The 22326-nt window shown below is 40.8% G+C and overlaps 1 protein-coding gene across 2 annotated transcripts in view; it reads right to left on the bottom strand.

The window, feature by feature from the left end:
• Nucleotides 1-3529: 3529 nt before the first annotated feature.
• Nucleotides 3530-22326, bottom strand: part of BCHE (butyrylcholinesterase) — a 53772-nt gene continuing 34975 nt past the window's right edge. The window contains exons 3-5 of one of the 2 annotated variants that reach the window (XR_002100608.1): nt 16797-16963; nt 5907-6090; nt 3530-4472 (exon numbers count right to left, since the gene is read on the bottom strand). Coding sequence is in view for 1 of the 2 variants with exons in the window: in XM_019532680.1 (XP_019388225.1) it covers nt 5966-6090; nt 16797-16963 (292 nt within the window). In the remaining variant the exon portion in view is untranslated. Of the gene's footprint in view, nt 6091-16796; nt 16964-22326 lie in introns of both variants that reach the window. The other variant, XM_019532680.1, reaches the window with a different exon arrangement.

Here is a 22326-nt window from a genome sequence, read left to right on the forward strand (position 1 = left end):
GCACGTGTGATCCCAGGTCATTACATTAGTGATGTATTGCCAGATACATTTTTTCACTTGTATTCCTATGAAGCTTTAGGGCCACATCCAGATATGCATGGATGTCGCACCTTGTGGTACTGCTAGTTGTCCCTGGGGAAGTCCAGTGCCACATATCCTTTGGCATGTGGCAGGTTACCCCAGGTGGTAAGGGAAGCTGGGGCAAACACTGGGCTGGCCCCAGCAGCGTTACCTGAGGTCCTGGAGGCTGCCCGGGGTTGCAGCTGCAACGTTTCTGCCATGTGGAACTGGAATGTGGCTCTGGCTGGCCAGGCTCCAGCTTTAGGTAGCTCATGCTGCCTCCACTTGCACCACTCCACTTTTCCTCCTCCCCACCGCCCGGATTTCCAGGCATCAGAAAAACCCTCCATGCTGCTCCCTTGCAGCATGGAGAACACCTGAACATGTGGTGTCTGCAGTGCCATATACCACCCAGCCACGCTCATCTGGACCCAGCCTAGGAGCCTAAAGAGCATAACACAAAAAAGTAGAAACTCTTTTAAAAGGGGTGTCTTAAAGACATCCCATATGGCTCATTTTTGCTCCTTACTTTCCTGGAAGTCCTTTTGAGAAGTCACACAGTCTGCATATGAATAAATTATAGCATATAAATTATAGATCAGCTCAGGTCTGAAAACTCACTATTATAGGGAAATTATGAATAACTTAATGCCAGGTAAATAACCCAACCTGTCAACATTACAGGACTCCAGACATTTGGGTCAGACTGAAAAACCTGCTATATGTTTCCTATATCCGTCTACTGAGGTTTATATATAGAACCATTAAAGTTTATATCGGTTCTCTCTGCTGGCTGATTTAGTAAAATGGTTCTCTGAGCTCACCAGATAGAAAGACTAAGTGAGAGTCAAAGGTTATTAAATTCCCCTACCTTCTTCCTACTAATCCTAATCTCATCATATGTAATAGATGCTTTCTATACTGTCAACTGATCGCTAGAATGTGATATTCACATAGTGAAAAACTTGCTGCCAGAGCTTAGATCAAACGTTTGATTATCGGCATCTAGCAACAATTACATAGCAGCAAGAATCCTACCTAGAAACCTAAGTGACTGAGATAAAAACAGAGCTGTGAGAAAGAGAGAAATGCTTGTTAATTATGCGAGGGACATTTTCTAATGGATTCTTGCTCTCAACCTAGCCAGAGTAAATCAACTGGCATGTGGCATGTACTACAGATGGATCAGCAGTGGTAAACATATACAGCTGCACATATCTGTTACACAGGTGCTTGGTTTTGCAACTGCAAGTGAGCCAAAAGTAGACAGACTTTTTGGCAAATGCCCACAGTTGCACTGAGATGGAAAGAAAAAGACAGGGCGAAAGTAGTCAGCTGGCACTGCCTCCTCTGCAATAGGCTCCACACTTAAAAGCCAAAGCTGCTGCTCTCATATCTCACCCATATTCTGAATCACTGTCAAATTCCTAACCTTTTTTCTTCAGCTTAGTGGGGGAATGTTTTGGCTGGAATAAGCAGAGCAGAACTAGCACAATGCTTAGTGCATCCACATATATTGTTTTCTATGGGCCCTGTAACTCTTGTTAACACTGGAGCAAGTCTTGGTCTTTTATCTGTTATTTTATTGGAGGGGAAGGGAAAGCCAGGGGGCTTTCCACTGTTTTCAGCCTGGCATTTGGTACTGACACCACATGCTGTTCTTTAATAAAGTTGGACATACTGCAGGCATAACAGAAGTATTATGCTGTTTAATCTGTCCCTATAAATCGGCTATTGCTGATGTTATGGAACTCATGTGGAGTCAGGGTGTGTGTATGAACCATAACAATGACTGAGATGAAGGCAACTTTCTTATTATACACACATGCCTGGGTATACATTTTTAATATTACATTTTCAGACAGTGGGCTGGAGAGCCTTGATGCTATGATATGTAATAGATCCCCTACCACAGTTTTGATAAGCTGAAAATTACATTGTGAAATATGAAAAAATATATCCTTCTACCAGTATACCCTGTACAACAGGGACAGTAAAGAGGTCTAATAGTACAGAAATCAAATTGAACCTGTATATTGGTCTTGTAAGGGCTATTTTCTTACAACTGCATCAATATCTCCGTAATTTCAGATTTCAATTTTCTCCATCCCATACCCTGCCAGCTCCCGCCTCCAAAAAAGCCAAAGGATTTTTTTCCATAATGTTACATAGATGTCTCCAAATGAGAACTTATACAAGGGTGCTTTACTGAGTTGGCTGACAGACAGAAACAATGAATTGATCCTGCCTGTTTGTCTGTTCATCTATTTGTTTATATAGTAAATTATCACTATAGTAGATTGGCTTGTAGCAAGCAGAGCCGGGTGAAAAACAGGAAGTTTGTTCTTTCCAAAGTTAGTTTCTCCTAATCAGAGCAAAAAGAGCAGCTTCAGGGGTCCCAGGATTGCTGGCTACAAGGCAGAGGTGTCACTGTTGCAAGCCGTGGCATCCCACTGTAGTGGCTACGTCTGGAGAATGGGATGCCTTGGCTACTATTGTGGTTCTCAGGGCTTTCACATCTGGAGCTGGAAGCCAAACTCTGCACAAAGACAGTGCTCTAAGGGCTGTCAGTCCCCTGTTCCTGGAGATGTGGCATCTAGGAATCCTAGGTCCTCGCCAGGAAGATCTGTCCCAGCACTGTTCTGGAGCCCCATCAGGAGAATCAGTGCCAGAGCCAGTAACCCTGGAAGACCGGGCTCCTGGACTCTGGGAGACTCCACAGGGCTCTATGGGAGCACTGCCTTAGATGCAGTGGAAGTCTGACCAGTCCAAGATGTTCTGGACAAGATATTCCAGGTTCAACAAACTGGTACCATCTCCCGAAACAAATTTTCATTTGAGGGCTCCAGCTCTCATAGGAACTCTAACATGATGCTACATGAGTGTTTCTGAGCTAGGTGTCAAATGTTACCACTGGAATCAGTATAACTCGTAAACCTACTAACAACTATTTAAATGCTAGCACTCTTACTGGAAGTGCATATCATTATAATAGAAACTTCCAGCTACTCTATGATTGCATGAGGATTTGGGATTCTGGCACAGAGCATGAGTACAGTATTAATTCATGAGCAGAGTATACACATATTCTGTAACAGATATTTTCACTTTTAACCTCTGGATGCTTGCCCCTTCTGAGCTAAAAGAAGTGTCATTAAACATATCCCTCCAATTGGCATTTATTGTCTTATATAACTAAACTACTCTCGTGCAATTTGCATATGATTTTATTTAATCTCTAATCATTAACTAGGAACAATGAGTGACTCATTTTTTTTCTGTTCCCATCATTAGTCATGTAAGACAGGTTTTATTGTATTTGCATAAGCATTGCATAGAGACATATGACCAAATGAAATCAGCACAGCATGTCAATGATGCTGTTGTGGTACTCAGAGAAATCCTTTTTCTGTGTGAGAAAAATGAAAGGCCCACAATATTTTCAATCCAAAAAAGCCAACACTTCAAATGAGTGGGTTTATATTTTATTTTATTCTGTTTTTCTTCCCTCTCCATGCCCACAACCATACTTTCAGGTTGCGTATTACACTGATTAACTGCAAACTGTAGAAAGAATCATTCTTTACATATGCCTTAACCAATCCTGATTTAAAAAACACAGAGGAAAATAAATCTCTCTTAAACTGCCTAAAAATGCAAAGTTACCTGTATATTTAGCTATCCCTGATTTTTTGTGTTTCTTGTTTCTTTCAAAAATAAACTGAAATGGCAAGAAGGATAAAAACAACATGAGAGAGCAATATTCAAAAGTGCTTAGAGATGCACTGCTCCCACTAAAGTTCACTGTTGGCAGAGTTGGTTAATACTAAGCACTTTTGAAATTACACCTATTAAGTGAATAGAAAAAATAACGCACAAAATCAAGAAAATCAGCTGGATGATGCACAATGGCTCAGCCTTATATCAAGCTCCCCAAAGGTCTGATTAGCAATCTGTCAGTCGTATGCAGAGAACACACAGTAAATAAATGGCATGCTGTAGATTGTCAAAATTTCCCATGCTATTAATATCATCAATAAAATATTAACTTGGGTAAGTGCATGGTTTCTGATAAGGACATTCAATATGTAGAGTTTAGGGGCACCCCAGACAATAACTCAACCTTCCCAAATGGTTGACTGGCTCTCGGTTGTATTTTAGGAAGCTAATCTTTACAGAAATGGTGATAATTCTGGAATTGACTTCCGGCAGGGTCTATAGGAAACATTTACATTCCCTCAGCTATAACTGGAAGGATGAAATCTTTTAGCAGTTAAAGTGCTTACTGCAAAGAAAATCATCAGTCCTTTTGTCCAGAGGTTTCATGTTGCCAAGTGACTATCAGAAATCTGCCTGTTCATCCTTTCCAATCTCTTCAGTCTACCAGGTTGGACATGGAATTCCTCCCAAACCTGTGAACACAGGAGAATGCTGGTACTAATTCCTTCCAACTGGACCAACTAGAAGAAAACTTCTTAAAGTCCTTTCCTTCCAGCGAAACATCAGGAACCGCAGAAGTAAGAAACAGCAACCCAAACTTTTCTTTTGACACTGCAAAAATATTAAGTTAAAGTTTACAGAAAAGGGGAAGATTTTTATTTGAGAAAATATGGGCCCTTTATTACAGACCGAAGCAGCCCAGTTTTGTGACTAGTGAGGAGATTTAGCCTCTAATGGCATCACTGATTACTACTGAATAATCATATTGCCATAGAAAGATAGGGCTGGAAGGGGCCGCAGGGCAGGGGTATTCCTGTATGCAAGTGTTTATCTAACCTGCACTTTAAACCTTTCGGTGACGGAGAGTCTACAACATTTCTTGGCAAACTCTTCATGTGCTCGGCATTATAAAACTGACCAAACAGAAAGATAGAGTCTGTTTCAGTGACTGTAATCTTTCTACCTAATCAAGAAAGCTAGGGCTATATGTCTGATATCCAACAAGCTAACACACTGGCATTTTGTTGAGTCAAGGCTTTAAGGTTGCAGAGGGTTCCTCACATAATGAACCTGGGCTGTTTCTACTATGCTGGCCAGGACAGGATTATCGAGGAGGCATGCCCAGTGAGTATGTGTCTACCCCATTCAGAACCTCGCTGCACCAGGGGTCTTGCATAGGGTAACGTTGGAAGCACCGGGGAGCAGATCCATACAAGGGGTGGCACTAGTTTTGAACCTATTACTTTCAGGATCTTTTACCTCATGAGAATGATGTGACAGGCAGCAAAGAGGCTACACTGACCGGTTTGCATGGATGCTCTGTAGTGTAGGGGAGAGAATGGCATTATTTCTTCGCCCTTTGGGAATACTAGGTATGTCTACTTGAGCTGTGTGCTGATTTTCTGGGACTGGGCCTTGCAAGAGCAATGCTTTAGGTATTAACTTTCCTAAGTCCCTTTCGCTTTAACAAGCAAATCACATTTGTTGTGTTCAGTGAAGTTATTTTTTCTTTACGTTTATGTTAACTAAATTATACGTGGAGCAAGATTTTAAGTGCTGTGTCATTGCAGTTAAGGTCTAAACCAATTGTGCTTTGCATGGCGATACTAAAATACTGATATTTCTAAACAAATGTCATCCTCCTGTGACAGATTACATTGTTTCTTTGAAGTGAGACTTTAAACAGCTAGTGTTTATGATAATATGTACATCATTAATCTTCAGGCGTTAATCTCTATAGTCTTGTTTAACACACTCTGAAGCTTCAAAGGGTAGAAATGCCTTATACTGTTTATTGAGATATGAGTTAAAATATAAATGAACGATCTGGGGAATCAATATTATATCCATGACATTTTGTTTAATCTGTACAACAAACTTTATTGCAAGACATGTTAGATAGCTACCTGTAAGTTTGACTTGATCAAGGGTAATATGGACATTTTGGAAAGGGTAAACCTATTAATTAGAGACCTCCACAGCTTTCTTTCTTGCTAGTGTAATCATTAAATTGATTTTTCCAGTCCATCATGTAATTGTTCCAGCGATGGAATCCTGCTTTCCACTCTTGTTCTGCTTCATCAATATTTCCTGTAAAATACAAAATGGGCTGTTTTAATCTACATTTGAATCTCTTCGTACATTAATTGAAAAGTAAATTTGATTATCAGTGGGTGTGTCTACACAAGCAAATACTGCAGGGTGGGTTTACGCTAGAGTAATTTACTCTAGAATAAACCCACCTGGGGCAGGTGCCTACAGGTGCAGGGGTGAGAGAGCAGATCTGCTGCTCCTGGCAGCAGCCTGCTCCCACCTCCTCCAGCAGCCAGGCGGAGCTCTAGACTCCCTCTGGGTGTAGCCCAGGGGCTAGCAGGGAGCATGGGGACAAGAGACAGATGTACCCAGCAATGCAGGGCCAGAAGACAGAATGGGGGGGTTGGCTGCTTGATGGGGTGAGCTCTAACACCACAGCCCAGATAGGGACAGTGTCCCTCTGACCCAGCAGCAGGCAGCTCCTGGTCCTAGCTCTCCAGTTGGGGGCAGGGGACTTGGGAAGAGCTGCAAGGCAGGGGTAGGTCCCAGCCTCCAGCCTCAATCCACCAGTGATAGAGCTAATCCCTGCCCAGCCAGGGACTCGCGACTAGCTGCCCACTGGTGGATCGGGGCAAGGGGCTGGGATCTGCCCCTCCCCGAAGAACTTTCCAAGCCCCATGCCTCAATTGCCCAATTGGGACACGGGGCTGAGACTTGCTGCTAAGTGAGATGGTTCCCAGCCTCCACTCTGCAGACATGGAGCAGGGCTCTGAATAGGCTCTTCAGGTTGTTCCCCAGGCTGTTGCCTGCCCAGCTCCACAATCATGGAGTATGATGGTGAACATGCTCCCTTTGCAATCATGGAGCTGTGCCTGGGAAAAGTCTCCACAGCCCCTGCTCTCTAATTGAGATTGGGGATTGGGGGCTGGGAGCTTCCTGCTGCCGGGGCATGGGGACATTGTCCTTGCCTGGGCTTTGGTGTCTGGGCCCTAGGCAGATCCCAGGGGCAGGGAGCAATCTCCAGCTGGCCGGAATCAAGTTTGCTCCCAGTTGGCCATTTACACATGCCATATGATACATTAAGTAATCACAAGCTGTATGATACAGTAAGTAATCATGATGACAGTAAATTACTGCATAGTAAGCATCTGCACATATAGACAGTGATGCTTACTGTGCAGTAATTTGATCTCATCTTGAGCAAAGAGTCTTGTGCAGATGTATCCATTGTCATTTTCTTTGAAGCCATTGCGCAATAATCTTCCCTTTCTGCTTTGAACTCCTCCTAAACTATTAGCAATTCTGTGGTATAGTAACATTTTATTTTGGGAACAGGAAATGCTTAATGCCAAATAATTGTCCTTCAAAGTATCTCAGAGATAAAATATTTATCAAGATGGATTTGATGCTTTTACAACAGAGTTAAATATACACTCATTTATATATATTTTTAATCTCATACTTTAAAAACAACCTTTATTTTTTCAAAATATAATTATCCAATCTATATTTTGCACGACAGCCTAGAAGTTGCAATGGGAGCAGTGAATTGCTGTGTTGCTGCTATATGAACACTTATTGAAGTATGGGGTGAAATCACACATCAAGCCAGCAGTACAACTCCCACACATTTAAACAGCACTAGATTTCAACCATGGTCCTGGTCATTCAGGTTGGGGAGTCAAAGGGGCCGGATATGATGTTAACAATAGCACTTCCTTATGCACTCTTTGGTAGGCACGTTGGCGTACTTTAACTTCACCAGCCCACTGGAACATGTGGGCACAGGCAAACCTATGAGCTTATTTTGGTTCTACTGTGAATTACAATAGTGGCTGAAAAGAGACCATTTTACAGTGGGTTTCATCTTGAACAATCCCTAACTGTTCTGCAGGCTGTATACGCATACAGGTTCACTTCACACAGCATTAAAGTGTAGGGAGGAGCACAGCAACAATTTAACCACAGCCTGCAAGGGGTGTCATGGTCATGCCTAGGACCCCAATGTGTTACAACATATTTTAAAGGGTCAGGATTCCCTAAACTCTGGTAAGGGATCAGAGTTCTAAGGACCCAGGCTTATAACCTAAATTTTATTATATTTATTTGAAATCTAAAACATCCTTTCTGGGTTTTCCATATTCACAAAGCCTCCAGAAATGTGTGGGGACCATGGCCACATAGAGGTTACTCTGTGATATAACCATGAGCATTGCGAATGAATCTAGTTATGTGAAAGCAAAATGTATTTGTCTGTGTTACACACCTCTATAGAAAGAGTGATTCTGGAAACAGGATTAACTGCTTCCAAAATTTCATTTGGAGAAGCGTCCAAAAATGTGGATTTTTATCTGCAGTTCAGTTCAAATCTATTTTTCAAATCTATTGGGTCTGGAAATCAGTTGGACAATTTAATGAGAAGAGACATCTAAGTGAGATTTTCATTACTTCTTGATTTCAGTGAGATCAAAAATACTTCCAGGCTGCTTAGCTTGGGTTAGTTCAGTATTTCTGTCTCTAGTTCAGAGCAAAACCAAAAAAAAATCAAAGATAAGCATAGAATTAAAAAAAATGCAAACAAATTTTCTCTTCTTTCCTTGCCCTTTCCCTAAGCTCCATAAAAGGTAAAACTTGGTTACATGTTTGTGTGGAGAGAAGTTTAGATGGCTTCCTTATTTTCTCTTAGCCTGTTTTATCATTACCAAAAAGAACAAATCTTGTGCTTTTGCAAATGTTGACAACATTTAAAATCACTAAATTATGCAAATATGATTCACAAGACTCATAGGGAATAAATGGACACAATATTAAAGGGTTTGTTTTACACTTATTTTTCTGATCATACGTACTTCTCTTTGCATATTTCTTAATTTAAACAAGAAATGAGTCCCTCAGACTAAGCCTACATATTTTCACCCATGTCAAATGGATAGGTAATTTAGCATCTGGACATTACTAGTACTATTAAAACAAACAAGCAAACAGCACCTAGATCTTACTGCTTTTCACAGATTTGATTCTGGATAGGCAGTCTCATTTATACATGCAGCGCAACTCACTTATTGATTGAAACAACTGTTTCATTTCTTCCTGAATAATTCAGGTTAGAATGTTCTGAAGTCTTAATATTTGGAACATATTCCTGGTCAAATACTTTAGAAACCTGAATTGAGCCCCTATCCACACATATCAAATGAGACCTGATTGATCTAGATGATAGCGTGAGACATGTGAGTGCTAGCATACAAACATAAAAAAGAAGCGAAAGAAAGCTATAGAAATGGGCAATGAGAAATTTAAACCAGCTACCCTTATGAATCCAAAAGAGAAAGGGGGAAAGGTAAATACTGGAAAAAGAACTTGGATTCCCATTTATTTGCTTTCTTTTCAATGATAAATTCCAAATTGAAGTCACAAGTCAGTGCATCCCATTAACACCCATGTCATCAATCTCTTTGAAGCAACCACCTGTGACTTAGATGAACTGACAGCTAGAAGGCAACAACAATTAGAGAATTCAACTTGACCAATAATTACAATTGGAGCCCTGGATTACTACAATCCACTACAATGCTAAAAATGGTTAGTCAATACAATGCTAACCATGGTTAGGTAATATATTCCGATATAGGCAATAGTATATATGTAGTCTATATGGCTCAATCATCTCCTATTTGCAAATATAGCAAGATGATATAGTTTATTATCTAATAAGTCATGTATAATATGCCAATAAATAATTTCAATAATAAATAAAGAATACTTGGTCCAATCTAGAGCCCACTAAAGTTCATGGAGGTATTTGATTTAAGTCAGTTGTGGATACATCTCTTAGTGTTCAGGAAAGGGACCAGTTTGACAAAACAAGAAAATGAAGCATATCCAGAGAATGGTATCAGCACAGGCAGTTGGCAGCACACCCCTTCCAACGTTGCCTCGGTAATGTCAAACAATTCTAATTTTAGTGACATTACACCGGAGAAAAACTTGTCTATGTGTCCTCATTTGCCCTTTTGTTAAATTTTCCAAAAGGATACCCACTTTGAATGTGTTTTTCTAGTATGGGCGTTTAGGACCTGGATAAAAGCCACAATATGTTACAATACTGTATAATTTTTCAGGAAACATTAGATGACAATAACATTCCAACTTTCTTAGCTGTTCTTAGGTACTGTACCACAAAGTATCTTCCTGAATCATAACTATAACAAGTAATAAAGATGATAGCTTGATCCTGCACTGAGAAGTGTCAGGGCAAAGAGATTTAAAACAGCCGTTCTTGGTACAGAACTATAACCTACATGTTAAGGTCTCCTCTCAGAGTCCTTTCATCCAGTTTCTAGGTATCTGCGCAATATTGTAGTGGGCTTCACTTCCATTACTAGCTGGACTGCAGGAAATGAAGCTAGAAAGAAAAATTACACAGATAGGGCCTTGCCTGCTGCCTTATGGTATTGTTACATGTTACCCTTGGCACATGCTAACTGCATTTACACACTAGCGTCAGAGCATTCAAGCAGTAAAGCATGTGTTAAGTGTCATCACAGTGTAGTAAAGTTAGGCCTTTTCCAGAGTATTTGCATATTGTATTACCTAACACATGGTGAGCTAACATCAAACTGCTCCATAAAGATAATAAAATCAGAGAACTGCAGTGCGGTGGTGGTGGTGGGGAGAACCTGACAAAGGTGTTTGTTGGGCCCCCACATTCCTTTTAACACCAGAGTTTTGAACCAGCAAGGCAGGTGGGACCCTGCTAAGCAGCCCAAAAAACAGTGGTTTGTTGGGCTCCCTCTTTCACTCCCATGCTGAAACCTTGCCAGCTCAAGGCTCCCATATGATTAGAAGGCTGGACGCTTGACCGCTTTGTAAGGGTTCCACCTTCACCCCCCACTGCATTAAGGCCTTGCCAATTTAAGGCTCTGAAGCAGTGCTGGGGATGGGACTGGCTCATGTGCCATGTCAGTGTCACTGTCACCCCCGACACCACACCAGAGCCTAGACCTGGCCCCCATTACGTGGAGGAGCTGGGCATTGTTGTTGCTCTCAGCCTCCTCACTGCACTGGAGCCTTGAACTGGCTTTGGTGTGATCTCCCGGCTGAGACCGAAAATCAGCTGATTTTGAGTCTCAGCCCTGGGACCATACCAAGTCCATTCAAGACTCCAGTGCAGGACTATGGACTTTATTTAGATCATCATAAGCATTGACGTGATACTGCTCAGAAAACTTCCTAAGTTATATTAATGCTTTCGATGATCTAAATATAGCATGTGCTAAGTGTAACATGTAACAATACATTGATGCTGTGTGGGTGCATCTACATATGCACTTTACTGCAGAGTTGACTAATTAGTTCCACAATAAAGTGTCACCATTTACACATGCACCTGTAGTAGAGTGCAGTACATTAATTAACTCTGCCATAGGATAGTACTGTTTGCAACAAGTACTGTCTTGCGATGGAGTAATTTACACCCCCTCAATGCACATGTAGATGGTGCCTGGTGCTGGCGAGGGCACAAGAGTGCTAAAGTGTGGAAGAACTTACAGGCTGCTCCACCCCAACTCTAACTGCGGTGGTTTTGGGCACGTGTATATGCTGTATCCAGGAGCTGCTGACTACAGCACAAAATGTGCTTACTAATTGGATATGTGGATGCACCCTGTAAGCAGTTCTTTTAGCATTGATGGAGCTTGAATTAAGACACTGTTTAATAAGGGCACTATCTGATTTTGTAACTAAATTCAGATGCTATCCTTTCCAACTACCTGCATTTTCAGTGATCTGCATACAACTATTTGTCAACACAGGATTCCTATGTCATTGAGAATTATAATGTGTAATGATCTTGGATACTTCTAGGTACATATTGGACATTAATACTTAACTTTAATTTCTCTTTTCATTCTCTGCTCTCCAAGATATTTCTAAGGCTCTCAAACCTTCATTACATAAACTGGTATAACTATTCCTGAAGCTTTCTCTTTCTTTGCTTCTTCGTACATGATATGTAGTGATAGAAAATCAATTTAAATTGAAGTATATTATATACTTTAAAAAGAACAAATGGTAACACAAATTGAAAGTTGTGCTGCCTATATCAAGCTCAAGGGGAAATGCACAGTTAGTTAGGGCCCTGAATGCATAAGCAATGTTGGACTCTTGGAAGGAAGGGAAGTCTTATTTCGACAAGCAATATTTTGGCATCTAACATACGTTTGAACTAAAGGGTACTACAAAGTTGCTTGCTCCTTTAGAAGAATTTTTTTATTCTGCTGATTTCTGTTCCTCACTGGTTGTCCCAGATCTGATAACTTTTCAAAAATGTCATCCAATCTTCTGCTTTTGAATACCTTCAGCCTTTTTACCAGCAGTGCGAGTTGTGGGTATTTTTAGTCATTTGCTAGATCCCTTAAGCTCTTTTCAGGACATCAAACCTATGTAGCAAGAGCCCAGTCTGTCTGAGAGTACAGATACAATTCATTAGACTAATTATTTTGCCAGAACAAAAAAATGACATATTGTGGTTAGGGTTATAACCTCTAAAGAAAAGCCAGCAGGAAATTCTGTCAAACTGTACAAATGCTAAAAACTCAAGATATGTTCAGAGAGCAGCATTTCATTTGTATGTGCTTCTGCAGTCTGGGTGAGTAAGATTTGTTTTTCTCCTCTTAGTTGTCCAAATTTGTAGGCATGATATAAACTTTGCTGGCTGTAGGCATTTTGTTACCCTAGGAAACTGGAATACATCCACCCTTGCAGCCTACAGTTACTAAATATTTTGCTGTCTCTCATATTTTACTGCCTTAGGCAACTGCCAGTCTTACCTACTGTATAGTAGAATTGGCTGTGCTGACATGCTGAACAAATTTGGGATTGGTCATTATGTGGCTGTGGGGTCTCAAAGGAATAAATGAGCCAGCATAGGAAATGGGCAGATGGCTTAGTAGGTGGCTCAATACTGAATAGTAGAGCAAACTACATCTTATCTGAAATATGGCACCTCCACCAGTAAAGCTGAAGTTCTGACCATCGGGATAATTAAAAATCCAACTGCAATTTCAGCCAAACCTATCATTTCCAATGTACTGCTCAGATTCCACCCGAGATAAAGAGTCGTGATTAACCTCTCTTCTTCCTTACTTTTCAACTGGACATAAAAATAAAGATAGATAATATTTTTCTTCACTTCTGCTGTAAATTGCTATGCAGTGTGAGTGTGTTGGTAAGGCAGCTATCATCTTTCACCCTAAAAGGGGCAGTATTTTAATAGTGTATCAAACAATATGTGGGTGCCTCTGTCACAGGCCACCACTACACATTACAGGTATTACACAATGAACTGTTTAATTGCACAACTAACTGAGACATGCTACATGTGCTATGTACCAATCATGCCATAAAAAGGTCCAGCCAGCTATAAAGTTAGAGCTTGAAAATGTGTGCTAACTTTATAGCTGGTTTTGCTCCAACTTTATTTTGCACATGTAGCAAGGAATACAACCTGTGATGGCAATCTGCTGACCCTCCAGCATCCCAGGATCTTTCTCCAGTGCAAAGTTTTCTGGAAAACAACAGAAGGAAAACCCTGCCCCATTACAGAACTGAGCCCCAGGTTATTTCCTCTACCCAGCAGCACAACACACACAGGATAAATGGCCTCCCCACCTGCCATGAGAGCACAGAGCAGGTGAGCAGGGACACTCCTGCCCAGCCTGAGTGTAGCCTGGGTAGTCTCCCAGGCAGCAGCAAGCACAGGGGAGGGAAGGGAGGGGAGGAAACCCCTGCCCCACTTCCCCCAGGTGAACAGGGAATATGAGACATGCTGCTTGGCCAGAATGCAGCCCATGGTCTCATGGGCAGCAGCCAACTCAGGGAGCAGGAGCAGAGTGTAGGGGTCTCCCAGGTAGCAGCAAGGCCAGAGGGAGGGGCAATCTCCCCCCACTTCTGTGCTTGCTGCTGCTCAGGAGATCTTGGGCTTTTTCCTGCTGGGAAGGGTGTCCCTTGCTCCTTGCATGCATGGGAGGGAAGTGGGGTAGGACATCTCCTTCCCACCCCTAGGTTGCTGCTGCCTCTGAGACTCCAGGGATCCTGGAGGATTCCTTCAGTGGTGCTGCTGACCAGAGAATGCTCCCCAAGCTGGGAAGCAGCAGCAGGACAAGCTTTTCTTCCTTGTCGGGACAGCCTGCCCTAGCACGTGCAGCTGTACATGTGGAGTGATGTTTTCATTATGCAAGAAAAGCTATGCTATCACTGTAATGTCTAGATCTGCCCTAAAAGGTATATAAACACCTTTGAGTGTCTTTGGACTCATGAAGAGCTAAAGCAATGCAAATCATTGCTTTAGATTCCTTGTTTTGTTGGAAGCAGCCTTTAAAATGAAAGTAAATTACAGGAACTGTATAAGTGGAAAGAAATGGGGGTTTTTTTGTCATACCTAGAAGAGGAATGACTGAGAGTTATATACCAAAGCACTGCCACTTGCTAAAAACAGTTCAACTACTTCCTTGGCAAGAGTCCAGACAGAGGTCTTTACTTTTGTCATGAATATGTTAAAGAATTATTTTGGAAAATAATTTTAATACACATATCAAATCACTGATTACAATATTTTAAAGTAAAATCAAGTGATGTGCTTTTGTGTCTTTTGGCAGATCAAGAGTGGCACTTGACTGTTTTTCACATTTCAGGAACATGTAAAATAACTCTTTTGGCCCACCACAATATGCTAAAGAAATGTGTCTATTGATATACATTATATCACAGAACATTTGATTACAAAGAGTATTTTATATGTCAATATCATCACCCAGACAGATGGAGTATACAGTTATAATTTTCTGAGTACTGCCTGATGATCAAAAAATCACATTTAAACATACTACATGTTCATATGAAATATCCACTTCTTTCCTAAAAGTGACCCAAATTTAAAAAAAATCACTATTTTGTATAATCTGCCACACAGCTTACAAATATCAGTGTGTCATGATAAAAGAAACAGTGAAGTGTCACCCAAACAACAGACAATGCATTGAAGTGATTAAAGAAACATCTTCCCATCTCTTTTTTTCACCTAATAAAATGGGATCTGTTCCTTTCAGCTACTAAATATCTACAAAATGCTAGTGAACTCAATCTGTTATCATTGAAGCCAATGGGAATGATGCACTCAGATAAAAAAGCAATGAGTGTGTTATAAGATACTCAGAAGTGTACAGTAGATTAAATTGGAAGAGGACAGATTTATGGATTTTTAGTGTGCCCATCACCCTCAAGCCCATAACCTTTAATAGGAATGGAAACTATCCAGCACCCTTTTCTAGAGACATACAATATCAGGTACAATAAATTCAAACTATAGGAAGACTCTGTAAAAATCAATGAGTATGAGGTATACAAGTTCTCAGAGACAGGTCCAAGGCAAAATTAGATAAATATGTCAAACTTTGTGGAATTGTTTTTGCTTAAGAATAGTTTTAAAAAGGTGTTGTAATCTTTAAAAAAGTAAACAGGTACAAGTATTGTAATAGATAATATTGGAATAGCTGTCTCAAGGTCCTGCCTTAACATCTGAGATTCTGTAGTCTCAATCTTAGTAAACCGTGATTGCGATCTTGAGAGACGATAAATTTTTTAGCTTGATTTGGCCCCAGTTGGAGTACATAGGGAAAAAATGGATTGTCTTTTAGTGGGAGTAGGACCACAGTAAATCTATGGACACAAAACAGGAATCAATAAACTCTCTCAGAAAAAGATAGATCATTATCTTTCAAAACCGTTTTCATATCCACATACTTTTTTTCCTTCCACACTTTGGCCAAGGTTAGACGTATAGAAATCCTATTATAAAGAACTCTTCAGAAACACATAACGTTGTTCTGTACTGCGAGCTCCATAAGGAAGCAAATGCTACCAGAACAATCAGAAGAAAATTTATTCTTGAGAGAAACCGAGTCAGATGGTGCAGATTAAATGGCTTCAGAGCTTCAGCCAAGTTTCAGATAAGCGTAGAAAAATCTTGGCCACCATTGCTGAACCCAGAACCAAGTATCCAGCCCTTATAAAAAGTTATGAGCAGTGATTTAGCAAAACCTACAAAAGCACTATACAGACGACAAACTGTAACTCTGGGATATTTTCCATGGGCCAAACCTTGAGGTCTCGTCTCTCTTTTGTTTTCATTTTTTACTCATTCTTTATGCCATTTGGTTTTCACTAGGGACTCGGTGCTGAAACTTCATAAATAAAGTGCAAATCTCTAGAGTTTGAAACAAATTACCCAGCTGGCAGCTGTAGTAGCGTCATATCCTCTGTGGATTAGGCACGAAAGGGGGTACATAACATGCATTGGACACAATGCGCTTATGCCAAGCATCTGTGGCCTTTGGCACTTTTAATACCAGACAAGCTCCCATTTTTGCAGTGGCCTTCATGTCATGTTATCACGGGGGACTGAATCTGGACTCTACCCTAAAAGCCTTCTCCTCTACAATTTAAGCAGAAGTGCTTGCTTATCAGTTCTCTCTTGATCTAACATAGAGAGATTTGCATAGCATACTGCTAAATGTTCTCAGGAAAAGTCCTTTTCACATGAATAAGCTTTGTCTGTCTTAAGACCTCAGGATCTGATCCTCTTGAAATCTTTTTACAAAGATAAGTTTCAAATCTAGAATGTTAATATAATGCTAACATCAAGAATGTGAGCCTATACTAAACCATTTACTCTACAAATAAATACTTACAAAAAACAGTATTACCTGTCATCTCCAGGACTTTGGGAAAAAATATATTCCAGAATCGACACTGCTGAGCACGTAACTTTGTACGTATCTCTGAAGCTTCAGTATTTAAAGTTAAGTATTTTTGTTCGGAGATGGTGAAGATTGGCCATTTTGTTCCATTAATCAGAGTCCCATTTGGAGTTCTAAATGATGAAAAAGAAACATTTCATTTCTCAAGGAAATTACCTGTGCACATCAAGAAAGCAAAATTATTCTATTGAAATTTTTTTTTTATTTTAAACATCAGTATGGGAGTTAGACATTACTTATGTTTCCTTTTGTAAGAGATAGAGGGGGGAAAAAGAAACCCTAAAAACAACCAGTAAAACTTTAATTTTTTTACATTATCAGAGTTTGATTAATAAAACTAAATCAACATATATTCGAATTTCCCTCCTTCCCCCTTTTCTTTGGATTAAAAGGGGGAAAAAAGCAAAGTTAGAAAAACAGCCTAAAGAAATTGCATGACTTGAATTTGGAAGGTCTGATAAACAATGTAAGCTATTACGAGTGGCTTAAGCGCTATACATTCAGGAGACTGAATTACTACCTTTCAATATCGATATAAACATCTGCTTCTAATAGTCACATGCATTGGATTAAATTATTCAGGTTGAAATGAGGTACACATCAAGTAAACGTAAAAAAAGGCTCAGCTCTCAGTAGATGACTAAGGTAGGGAAGAAGTGACTTTTCCTGCTAGGAAAAAAAACACCCAGAACTGCAACTGTGCTGAACATTTGTGGTATGTTACAAAGCATGAAAAATTTCACCTTTCAGTTCCAAAATCAATAAGAATTAAAGGGGTAATTTGCATCTAAGAGGATGAGTTGAGCAGCCTACAGGATCACAACCATAATTAGTATTAGCAATGATAAATAATTATATTTTGATAGAACCTAAATGATGAGCTGAGTTTAAGGTAGAGAACATCTGCTTAGTGACAGACATGTTTTATCCATTTTTTTCTCCTTCAGGGGCATTGCTTTTACAGGCAGAGATAGAGAAAAAAAAATGAATCTAGTTCAGGAAGCAGACAAGACAGTAGTGTAACCAGGTGTGGGCAAAAGCGACACCTACCCTGGACACCAAGTTAGGAGGGGCGCTGGAACTGACCCCCATCCCTGTGAAACCTCCCCTGCCTGCACTGGGATGCCATGTCTCCCACAGTCCATGCTCCCTACTCCCAGCTGTCAGAACTGCATCCCCCGCTTCCCCCATCCCTTTCCCCACTCTTCTATAGGGTTTGCCACACATGGCAACTCTGCTTGTTATGCCACTGAGACTAGATACAACTTCAGAAGACTTCACATTGCATAAAATCATAGAATTAATGAGTCGGAAGAGACCTAGACAGATCATCTAGTCCGACCCCCTGCCATGGGCAGGAAGGAGCACTGGAGGTGGCAGGGGTCATAAGACCCCAGCCAGGTGCCTATCCAGTCTTCTCTTGAAGATCTCCAGGGAAAGTGAGAGCACCACCTCTCTGGGGAGCCTATTCCAGGCTCTGGCCACCCTTACCATGAAGTAGTTCTTCCTAATATCTAACCTAAACCTGTCCTCCCTCAGCTTGTGGCCATTGTTCCCGGTCACTCCAAGGGGGGCCCTGGTGAACAGACTTTCCCCGAGTCCCTGATGGTGGCCCCTGATAAAGTTGTAGGCAGCCACAAGCCTTCCCGTCAGTCTCCTTCTGCGGAGACTGAAGAGAGTCAGGTCCCTCAGCCTCTCCTCATAGGGCTGGCCATGGAGGCTCCCAACCATATGAGTGGCCTCCTCTGGACCCTCTCGAGGTTCCCCACATCCTTCTTGAAGTGCGACGCCCAGAACTGGACACAGTACTCCAGCTGCAACCTGACCAGCGCCACATAGAGGGGGAGCAAGACCTCTCTGGACCTGTTAGTGATGCCCCTGTTGATGTATGACAGGGTGAGGTTGGCTCTGCCTACTGCTTCATTGCATTGGCGACTCATATTCATCCTGGAGTCAATCCTGACTCCAAGATCCCTCTCTACCTCTGTGCTGCCGAGAGGGTCAGCCCCTAACCTATGACCATAATGCTGGTTCCCTCTCCCCAGGTGCAGCACCCTGCACTTGTCCTTGTTGAACCGCATCCTGTTCAGATCCGCCCACTTTTCTAACCTATCCAGGTCTGCCTGGATGTGGTCCCTGCCTGCTGGTGTATTCACTTTACCCCACAGCTTGGTGTCATCAGTGCACTTGAACAGGGTGCTCTCCACACCCTCGTCCAGGTCGCTAATGAAGATGTTGAACAGCACCAGCCCTTGGACCGATCCCTGGGGGACTCCACTGCCAACACCCCCCCAGGCTGACATCCACCGGTCCACCACCACCCTCTGGGTGTGCCCCTGGAGCACCTTATTCTATCAATAAAATAGACTCACATGAAGTCTGGATGATATGTGACTATTAAAAATTAAAAGCTAGGGTATCACAGAGAAAGCTAAGAGGGCAATTTTGAGCACCTACACATGTGCTCCAGGCTGGGGGGGAAGGGGGTTGCATTTTAATCAGAGTGGTTGGGGGGGCATGCTAATTAAATACCTGCAGCATCTCGTGTATTCAGCATCCCACATTTCACTATTTGTTTGAGAATATTAGGTAGAATGTGGCTCAATTGATGAGCTTTAGTTAAAGTGCTCCTGCTGCCATTTTGAAATGTGGGGATGCTGAATACATGAGATGCTGCCCCACGCTGGAGTGTTATGATTAGAATCGATTCCTGTTGCTTTCTAATCAGAAAGCATCGGAGCACGTGTAAAAGTGCCTTATGATCCCACTTCAGTGCTAACATAATAAAACATTTCATCTCTTTGCTTGATCTGCTGCCTCAGAGCCTAGGGAGCCTTTCAGCCTAAGTAAGGAATGGCCAGAAGATGATTCAGTACTTTCTGCCTTGTTCTTGTGCACCAAAAGATTTCCTCTATGATATGAGGGGAAAGCCAATCAAGGGAACTTTCTAAGGAGCTGTAATGAAGGTGATATGCACAATGGAAAGTAAATAAGATGGATTCTAGCCATAAAGATTGCCTCTTAGAAACCAGAGGAAAGACTGTAATGGCTATGGAATTCAAATGGGTGTTAATTTCTGGAAGGGGTAGAAGGTGCCGGCACTAAAGGCAATAACTAATAATCATGCTTAGCAGTTCAATTATTACTAAAATACCAGGAGCATTCTAAATATTCTGAATTTATCTAGTTGTGGACCCTTCTCTAATGCCACTCTAAAGCTCCAGGCAATAGCCGCTTGGGGAGAGCATGTTAGAGAAAAAGATCTGATAATCTGATCTGGCATAGCAATTCCTATGTTCTTAAATTGCTCACTTCTTTACTAATTCTACTCTGATTAACTTATGGCACCCTTTTAACTGCACATTTATTCGTGACTCAAGAGAATGGTGACTTAAACAAAGCTGACTGGTATTTCAGTTCAAGATCAGAACGCTAATAGTGCTGTCACTATTCATTTAACAACCTTTATCCTATGAAATAAATCATGACATTCCACATGGTAATTTCCAGATAGTAAGGAGCTTTTTGACTATGGATGCCGGTATACTGTACCACAAAATGATTGAAAACATGATCAGATTAATATAATATATTGCTATACAAGAACCTGCTGATTATAACACTCTGTACATTGGTGGAACAACTATTTCTTTAAAAGGAAATGTATAGTAACTCCCTCTGTGTCTGAAAATTCCCATAGCTAAAGAAACAGCTACTAGGTGTTGCTATACAAAGAGACTGTAGAATTATGATCTCATATGTACAATATTGTGAAATTTATCACAACTTTTTTCATTCTTTCTTTTAAATTTTGTAACTAAATTAAGAACTGCAGCTCCCAGAGTAATTTGTAGAATTCCATAGTTTTACAGAGTAATGGCCTCAACAGTCTATACTACTGGTATACAAATTAGCTGTATTATGAAAATGTCATGATTTCTTGCCCATGAAATCATAACACTGGTAACACTGCACGCCCATTCTTAACATAGTCTCTGGTGGGCATATGCTATTCTACGTAACTGATGGGAAACCACTGCTATGAAAGAGCTCATTGTTTCCCATAGGAACCTGATCTCACTTCAGTGTTAATATAACCTTGAAATCTTCACTCTGCTCTCTCTTTAAGTGTCCATTCCTCAATCTCCTCCAATTCCTGATACTACATATCTGCCTCTTCCCAGGGAAACTCTATGCTTGCTTAAGCACTAAGGGGAATAGGCAAAGGGAAATTACTCCTGTGCTCAGATATGCAGCTAGTATTCTACAGAAGAGCTTCTCCTCATGTTCATAAGAAGCCTTTATCAACCACTAGGCATCTGCTATCTACTCCTATTTCCACCCACATGTTTTGGGAGGCCTCCAATTTAATATTAGGTGGAGTAACTGAGAGGGTTTTTCTGTTGTCGTTGGGGGGGAGGTGTTTATAATTGCACACCTCTTATACCTTCCTAATGTTCACAATATCTAATCACTGAATATTGGTGAAAGTAGAATTAAGCAAGACATTTCAAACATTTCCCTTGAAATATATTTCTTCTCCAAGAAAATACCCTTAAGTCAAAAGTTTCCAAAGCTTCTGATGGTAGCACATCAGCCATTCATTAGTGGATTCTCATTTATTTCATGATACTAAACTTTTAAGGCAGCCAAACTTGCTTCCTGATCTAGCCAACATTATGTGGTGAATGGGGAGTTGCTTCTTAAACTTACTCTCGCCATCTTGAATTACAGAACAGGAGCCAAGTAATTCACACGTTTCAGCCAATTTAGTAGGATCAGTTACAGACAAAGATAGTACCAAAATCTCATCAACATGGTGTATCCACAATCCACTGTGGATTCAAACAACACAGCTGAGCTAGACTGCTATTAGTCAAATTCCCGTATTTAATATATCTGTTGTCTTTAGACATTATGTGTGTGTGTGCATAAAGGCCTCCTCTGACGTTTATGGGACCAGTTTTAATCTCTTTAATTGAAGTAATATGTATTCAGGATAGCGGAACTGGTCTGGAATTAGTATAACTGGGATCAGAATCTGACCTTTGGGCATCAGGTATCCATAACTGACAGCAGCATTTGCTGTAAGGGTTCATTCATAATAAAACATGATAGATTTTGCTCTAAGAGGAAAAAAATCAGAAATTACAGCTTTAAAAGGGTTCTTTATTAACTTCTTTATATTCTGTGCTCTTGTTTAGAGATTCTTTAGTATCCTAAATTCAAGTTAGGTATGGAATGCTGGCACCCCGGCACACAGGCGGCTTTGTTAATCAGAATAAAAAATGTTTGCTACATGTTTTTGTTTTTTTAATAATGTGATCAACATAATCTGCGAACACAATATTCTTTCATTCAATGGTATTAATATCTCCTTAGCATTGTTTTAATGGATGAATTATTGATCATATGTACACAGCATTAGATCCAGCTAATCTAAACACTGACGAATAGGACCAATCATTTTGCAACG

Source organism: Crocodylus porosus, unplaced genomic scaffold (genome assembly GCF_001723895.1).
Source record: "Crocodylus porosus isolate Cpor-Errol unplaced genomic scaffold, CroPor_comp1, whole genome shotgun sequence".
In the NCBI taxonomy this organism is placed as follows: Eukaryota; Metazoa; Chordata; order Crocodylia; family Crocodylidae; genus Crocodylus; species Crocodylus porosus.